Source organism: Gracilinanus agilis, chromosome 4, assembly GCF_016433145.1.
Source record: "Gracilinanus agilis isolate LMUSP501 chromosome 4, AgileGrace, whole genome shotgun sequence".
Classification (NCBI taxonomy): Eukaryota; Metazoa; Chordata; class Mammalia; order Didelphimorphia; family Didelphidae; genus Gracilinanus; species Gracilinanus agilis.
Window position 1 is genome coordinate 422706135 of NC_058133.1, and position 8052 is coordinate 422714186.

Sequence of the window (8052 nt, forward strand, 5' to 3'; positions counted from 1 at the left end):
TATTTGCTAGCCAAAAGCCATTATGCCGGGGAAAATCTCCAGACCACAAGAACTCTCCTTCCTCAGACTCCTCTATTAAAACCCTGGTGATGTCATTCCTTCTAGGTCTCTCTGGTTGGACTGACCAGACCTCAGTACAGGTCAGTCCTCCAGATGCCTGGGATCATGGGGCGAGCATCTTCTGGGATGCCAGGGAGTCACGAGGCCTCAGGCATCCTCCCATAGTATTCATGAGAGCCCAATCAAAGGGTGGGACCAATACCAACCAAAATGGGTTTTCCCCTCAAAAGAAGAAAAAAGGGTACAATTTATATTATTTTCCCACAGTATCCTTCTGATCCTTTGGGAAATTAACATGGTTGTCTCCCCAAATAATTATCCCATATATACTATCTATACATTTCAGAATTATCTCATCAGGGTACACAAGGGTTCAAAGATATTATACATTTCATGGCGGATCGAACTACATTTTGGGTGTTTGTTAACATATTAAAAAATCAGTTGATAGGTGCATTGACAAGGAGCCTTAGGAAACATTTCCCTTTTTTGGCACAAGGGTTTTATAATCAAGATAAAATAATGGTGTATGGGAAGAACAAAAGTGAATGGAGAGCCCTTAATATGTTATATGCAATATAATATTAACTATAATATATTAGAATATATTACTACTATATTCCTGTGTGCCTTGATTGGAGGGGGTGAGAATGAAACAAAATTATCCTCTAGAAATACCGAGGGATAGTACTAACTTGTGTTAAATTATGCTTTATCATTTGGTCCTTTGGCTTTGTAGGAAACTGAAATTGCACCTGCAGGATCTTCGATGGAGACCAGTAAAGAATACCAATCAGGAATACAAAGAGAAGTCCTGTGCACGATGCCAGAAGTCTCTGGGCTTGGTGATAAACCGAGGGGGTGTATGCCAGGGCTGCAGCCATCGAGTATGTTCTGAGTGTCGGGTCTTTTTGAAAAAAACCTACGTATGGAAATGCACTGTCTGCTTTGCAGATGGGTGAGTAGTCCAGAGTGGTTAATTGAGTTATTTGCAAACTAGTGGCTGTTTCTATGCTCACCAAGTCTATTTGGCATAAAGCTAGGAGGAATAGCTAACATGTTAGGCAACAAAACCAGTGGTATCCAAAAGATCTAGATAGCTCATTGCAATAGACCATATTTAATAAAATAAGCTTTAATAGGAATGTGTAAAGTTCTACACTTGTGTTCAAAAAAAGTCAATTGAATAAGGCTTTCGTGGGGAAGTATGACAAGACAGTGGTTCTTGTGATCTTTTAATCTCGGGGGTTTTGTGAACCTCAAGCTCGTTGTGAATCACCTTTATAAAGTGGCCCAAAATGCTCTTTTGATCTTAGGCTAGATTAAGAGAGACATAAGAGTTCAGAACAAAAGAGATGACAGTTCAATTATACTCAGCCCAGGTAGGACTAGATCTGGAGTTCTGTTTTGGGCAACCTGGAGAGTGTCCAGAAGAGGATGACCAAGACAACAAAGAGACTGAACTTCATATCACATTAAAATTATGTGAAGGAGTTTGCAGGTCTCTAAGTGGACTTGTCAGAGATTTCGTAAAAACCATTACTATTCAAGTATAATTAGACTCTGGAACATCTTTTACTAAGTCACAGCAAAACTGTATCTTAGAATTCAATCTGTGGGTCAGCTTCTTCTTTCCTTTTACTTTATGTAATTCTTATTCTTCTTGTTCTGTTCAAAAGTTTTATAATGATCATAAAGAGTTGGGGGTTGGAAAGGAACACCATAGAAATAGCCTAAAATAGGCACTCCTTTGCCAAATGGCCTGAACACATCTGCCATGGGTAGCACTCAGGTCTCCCTGACTCCAGGTATACCTCTGTAACCTCTGCATTATGGACTCAAGGCATGGAGAACATCCATTAAATAATAGGTAGCATTTATATAGTGTTCTAAAATTTGCAAAGTACTTTATATATTTTATCTTATTTGAATTTCACAACTCTGTGAGGTAGGTGCTATTATTTTTCTTATCTTTACAGATGAGGAAACTAAGGCTGAGAGAGTTTAAATAACATCCACAGAGAGATTGTCTGGGAGAAGATTTGAATTCAGGAATTCTTGTCTGCAAGTCCAGCACTCTCTCTATTGAACCACCCAGCTGTCCAATATAGTAATAAAAACTTTTTCAGGGGAAAAAGACAAATAAGGGGAGAGACAAGTTAACATTATATCCCTATTAGTCTGCACAAGAGTAGAGTTTCTTAACTTTTTCAAGTCATAGACCTCCTTGGCAACTGGAAAAAGCTTATAAATGGAACCTTTTTCAGAATAATATCTTTAATTTAATTTAATCTTTTTTTTTAAAACCCTTGTACTTCGGTGTATTGTCTCATAGGTGGAAGATTGGTAAGAGTGGGCAATGGGGGTCAAGTGACTTGCCCAGGGTCACACAGCTGGGAAGTGGCTGAGGCCAGGTTTGAACCTAGGACCTCCTGTCTCTAGGCCTGACTCTTTCTCCACTGAAGAATAATATCTTTAAATGCTATCCACCTCCAAAGAAAGAACTGTTGGAGTTGGAATGCAGATCAAAGTATACTATTTCTAACATTAGTTTATTTGGGTTTTTATTTTGGGTTTTCATTTATTTGAGTATTCTCTTACAACAATGACCAATATGAAAGTAACGGCACGAAAATGCATGTATAAAACAAAAACCAAATCAAATTGCTTACCATCTCCAAGAGTGGGGAGGGAAAGAAGGAAGGGAGACAACTGGATTTTATAATTTAGGGAGACATATAATGAAAATTGTTATTACATGTAATTAGGAAAATAAAATATCAAAAAAGAAGAATATATTCAAATGAGTGAAGGAAATAATAATTTTTCCCAGACAATTTCACAGAACTTCCAGAATTTTGTGGGAGGCCTTAAGGGTATATGAACCCCAGGGTAAGAGCCCCTACAGTATAGGGAAGTTGATTATTTTCTTAGATGATTAGATTCTATTAGGGAAGCAATTTGGGGAGTCTATTGGGTCATCTCATGACCATCCAGCCTAAGCCTGGAGAGATTGCTCAGCAGGTGATGAATTTGTTTCAGGTACAGCAGCTCATGAAAATATGAAAAGGATGCAATCTCTGACCTCATTCACAGTGGAGAAATCACAGTGCTTACATTTTTTTCCCAAACCAGTTCATGGACTCCCTGAAATCTTGGAAGGGACCCCTTAACATATGTGAAACCTAGATTGAGAGACCTTTCATCAGAAGAAAGATGGTAATTTTCTTGGAAAATCAGATTCTATCAGAGAAGAAATCTTTGGAACGTATTCTATGGATTTTAACATTTTAGCTTCAGTGCTTCAGAAGCTCTGTGATTTCCCTTGTGTCAATGTGGATAGAGAATGCATCCTTTTCATACCTTCATGAGCTGCTGTGTACAAAATTAATTCATCATCTGATGGGGAGTATCTCCAGATTTAGTCAGGCTGGTCATGGAATGACAGATCCCTCCTGTGTTGAGAGACCATTCAAGTCTTTCCAGCTTGGAAAGATCTGTCTTTGGCTCTACTCTAAGAACCCCGAGTGCCATCCCTGACACAATCAGATAGATATCATAGAATTAAAGTAGAAATGCAGAATTCCAGAGCTGGAAGAGACCTCAAACACCACCCTGTCATAAGTTCATAAGTTCATAAGCTCATAAATTTAGGTAGGGACATTAGAGGTCATCTAGTCCAACCTATTCATTTTGGTTTTTTTCCACATTTATTATTTTTTAAGATTTTAACTTAACAAGCACCAAATAAGAAGAGCATTTCTATATACAAAGTTGAACAGGAAAAAAAAAGATTATACATGAAGCTGCAAATCTGAGTAATGAACAGCTTGTAGACTTCTCTTTCTGTCTATAATAAATTCTTTTATCTTTTTTTATATACTTTGGGCTCTTTTAAAGGCTTTTTAAATTTTATTTTTTCAAAGAACAAAAATAACTTATCTCTTCCTCTTTTTCTTTCCTATTTAAAGAAAAAACCTTGTGACAAATATTCCTAATGAAGCAAAACAAATTTTTATATCAGTCAAATATTTATCTTTCTGTACCGAGTCCATCATGTCTCTTTTAGGAGGCAAATAGTTAACTTCATCACCAGTCAGTCCTCTGGAATCCTTGTTGCAGCGGCCATCATTTTTATGTCTTTAAAAGTGTTTACTTCCATGTTTACAATACTGTTACTAGTGTACATATTGTTCTCCTGGTTCTGCTCACTTCACTTTACAACAGTTCCTACAAAGTCTTCTTAGATTTCTTTGAAATTGCCCCTTTCATCATTTATTATAGCACAATAATATTTCATTACATTACTCTATCACCCTTTTTTCAATCATTTCCCAGTTGATGGACACTTCCTTAGTCCTAACATGTTATTTTCAAAATTGATCTGTTTCCTACACATCTTCCCCTTTGTTCTCTTTTGTGCATTTGAAAAACGCTTCAATGGCCTACTTTTCTAACTTCATTTTATTTTGTTAACCCTATCACTAGCTCTCTCTACTCTTTCTAGTTCACCCTCCAAAAAATTAAAAGAACCAATCCCAAACCCTTGTACCAAATATGCATATTCAAGCAAAACAAAAGCCTGTTTTTCTGATGTGTGAAAAATGCCCCTTAAATTAATCATTTCTCTGTCAGGAGCCAACTCCATCACTTTACAGGGGAAGAAATGAAAACCCAGAGAAGATATATGACTTGCCCAGGGTCACACAGAATATGAGTAGAAAAGAAGAGATTTTGACACTAAATCCAGCACTTTTGTGCTTGGGCTATCATGACTCTATAGATAAAGAAGCTAAAATCCTAAGCAACTTGCCAAAGATCACCTAGGTTCTACGTCTGTGGTTAAGGGATGCTGTGAATACACGGTTTGTGAACACAAAGGCTGATGAAGCCTCATTGCTTCTTGTTAGAGAGAGTCCATGCATGTAGTTAAGGCTTATGTATGAAATTACAAGGATATATCTTGAAAGGCATTTTTGCTCTAATATTTTTAATACTATAAGCAGAGAGCTGCCTTCCTGAAAGCATATCGTAATTATGGAGAGTGGCTAATTGGGTCAGAACCCAAAGGGAGAATTTTCTTTCCTCAAACTCAAAAGAGTAATAGTTGAATTTATTTTTAGCAACCTATGAAGTGATAAGGGAAAAATTCATGCAAGAAAGTATGAATGGTTTTTCTTAAAGTGGTTAGAAAGCTTTATTATTATCTTTGCCTTGTTTTTGTTTTGTTTTTTTAAAAAAGGAATATTTTCATTCCCTTTTGGGGGATTACCCACTCAAGGGATCCCGAATTCAAAGATGTCCTAAGATCAAAGATGTATTTAGCTCCAATATATATATCATATTCTGCCAACCAATCAATGAAGAGTGAGTGCAAAACTTTGTATGAGTTTCTATGCACAAGGGCATAATTCACTGTGTTTTCAGTGTTGTTTCAGTCATGGTTTATGTGAAGAAAATAAGAAAAAGGGCTAGAATTTGACAATGCATAAGTCTCGGAAAGTGGTTTGTAACCCTAGAATTTAAAAGCATGCCTTAAATAAAGCAGTGACAGCTATATGAAAGGCACTGGGAACAAGAATATCAAGAGCATTAATATATCGCGAATATAGCAGTTGGATTTTAACTTCAAAAATTCTCAAGGATTATCTTCATTGGCATCATGACACAAGTCTAATTAAATTGCCTCTCAGCATTAGGTGCTTCATCCATTTCCATCATCCAGTCCAAAGAAAAGTGAAGTTATTTAACCTGTTTCCATTGGAACTATATCTTCTACGCTATGCCAACTCATTATGACCTTTATTAATTCATGTTTCTACAGCAATTTAAAGTTTGCAAAGACTTTACTTACAATATATCATTTGATCCTCTTAACAACCCTGTAAGGCTGTACAGTTATTGTGAATATTCATTTTGTAGATCAGGAAACTGAGGTTCTGAGAAGTTGCATAACTTACCTAGTATGACAAAGGCAGATTTGAACCAAGGTCTCTTGACTCTATGATGACCATTCAAGTTATTACATCATATTTATTGCCTTTCATGTAACAGAGATCCTTCTCTACATCTCACATTTCTTCAATTCGGCTAGCTTAGTGCCCTTCGTGCTTTAATAAACACAATTCTCAAACTAGCATGGGCAAACAAGACTTTGAATCAGGGTATAGGCATTGGAATAGGGTAGGAGAAAGAACATTTCCTTGCCATGAGAAACTCTCATCCCCATAAGAACATCTCGATCTCTGTAACTCACTTCATTGTCCTTCAAGAGCACGGCACAGAATCGATCCCAAAGGATTCTGTGGGGGAAACCTCCACCTCCCAGCACATACCCAAAGTGGTACTGCCTCTTGCACTGTCCTACTAATGTTCCACATGGGATGCTCCCTCCCTCTCCTAACTTAGTTTTCCCCAGGCCTAATTTTTGCTAGATAAGTATCTATTGAAGGAAAAGCAAAATTATTATAGTAAGCAAAGTCAACTAGAAAGTCGTATTGAATGGAAAGTTGGTCCTTGCTCTGAAGAAAATATATAATTCTATTTGATAATGTTTAGGGGGTCTGTGAACTTGATTTTCAAAAAATCATTTTGATGACTGTATTTCAACCTAATTCCTTTACCTCGTAATCCTAAATATGTCATTTTATGTATTTAGGAACATTATTCAAAGAAGGGCTTAGGCTTCAATAGACTGCCAGAAAGGTCCACAATATAAAAAATTCTGTTAACCCCTGGCTTAGAAGGATTTCAAGATCTTCTTTTTCCATTTCAGATAACAAAAAGCATTTTCTTTTGAGACTGAGTGCCATCGACCTTAAAAAGTAGAGCGTCAAATAACACTGGAGGATTTTTTTTTCAGAGGTGATATGCTGAAATCAGAACTGAACAACCGGGTGAGACAATCTCCCAGGAAGGCTGCCATTTTGAAACCTATATGCTTGGGTTTAGATGTCATTAAAGCTTTATCCTCCTAGTACAAGAGATGTGATTTCTAAAACCCCAGCTTCCTTATTTTGAAAGAGAAGGCTTTTCAAAATACAGAAGATAGTTGCAATAATAATAGTAACCTTGCAGAGGGTCTGCTATTGAAGCAGAAATGTGTCCATTTCAATTATTTACTCTTAGGCCTTTTGTTTAACATTTGCAAAATGTTTATAATATCACAGAATAGTATAGTTAGGTGGGAAGTTGTTTGATTATCTCTTCCCTCATTTTAAAAATAAAGAAATTTGCTCCTAGTAGGCTTTGTATACTTTGTTTCAAACCTGAAGAGCTAAAAAATAAAATTATTGAAGGCTAAAGTAAAAATTTTTTTAATTTTGTAATATATGATATCTACTGCTGTCATCATAATATTCTCCTGTGACCTACAAAAAAAGGCTCCTGATGCATCCCACCATCCTCCAATTCTTTTCTTTAACTTTACTATATGCTTTCCTTCTCTGATCCATTTGCTTTCAGGACAGGGGTCCTAGTGTCAGTTGTAGGATGAGGAAAAACATATGAAAAAAATTATAATCTTGAGAATAGTACTGATAAAAACCACAACTTTAAAATTGCCTAAGAAAAACAAGATTAGGCGGTATCTGCACATTTTACAAATTGGTTTTAAAGAATCATATTATTTAATTTCCAATTAGTTTTTGATTTTCCTGTCCAGGTCACCTTACTAATTATTATTTTTATTGCATTATGATCTGAGAAGGTTACATTTATTATTTCTGCTCTTTTGCATTTGTTTGCAATGATTCTATGCCCTAAAACATGGTCAATCTTTGTGATTGTGCCATGTGCAGCTGAAAAGAAGGTGTATTCCTTTTTGTCCCTATTTATTTTTCTCCACATATCAATTAAATCTAATTTTTCTAGGACTTCATTCACCTCTCTTACTTCTTTCTTATTTATTTTTCAGTTTGATTAATCTAGATCTGACAGAGGAATATTTAGATCTCCCACTAGTATGGTTTTACTATCTATTTCCTTCTTGAG

General features: G+C 36.2%; 1 protein-coding gene across 1 annotated transcript in view; it reads left to right on the top strand.

The window, feature by feature from the left end:
- The window catches only part of SYTL3 (synaptotagmin like 3), a 101140-nt gene that overhangs the window by 17055 nt on the left and 76033 nt on the right, over positions 1-8052 (top strand). The window contains exon 3 of the mRNA XM_044675732.1: positions 800-1018. Within this exon, the coding sequence (XP_044531667.1) occupies positions 800-1018 (219 nt within the window). The remainder of the gene's footprint in view (positions 1-799; positions 1019-8052) is intronic.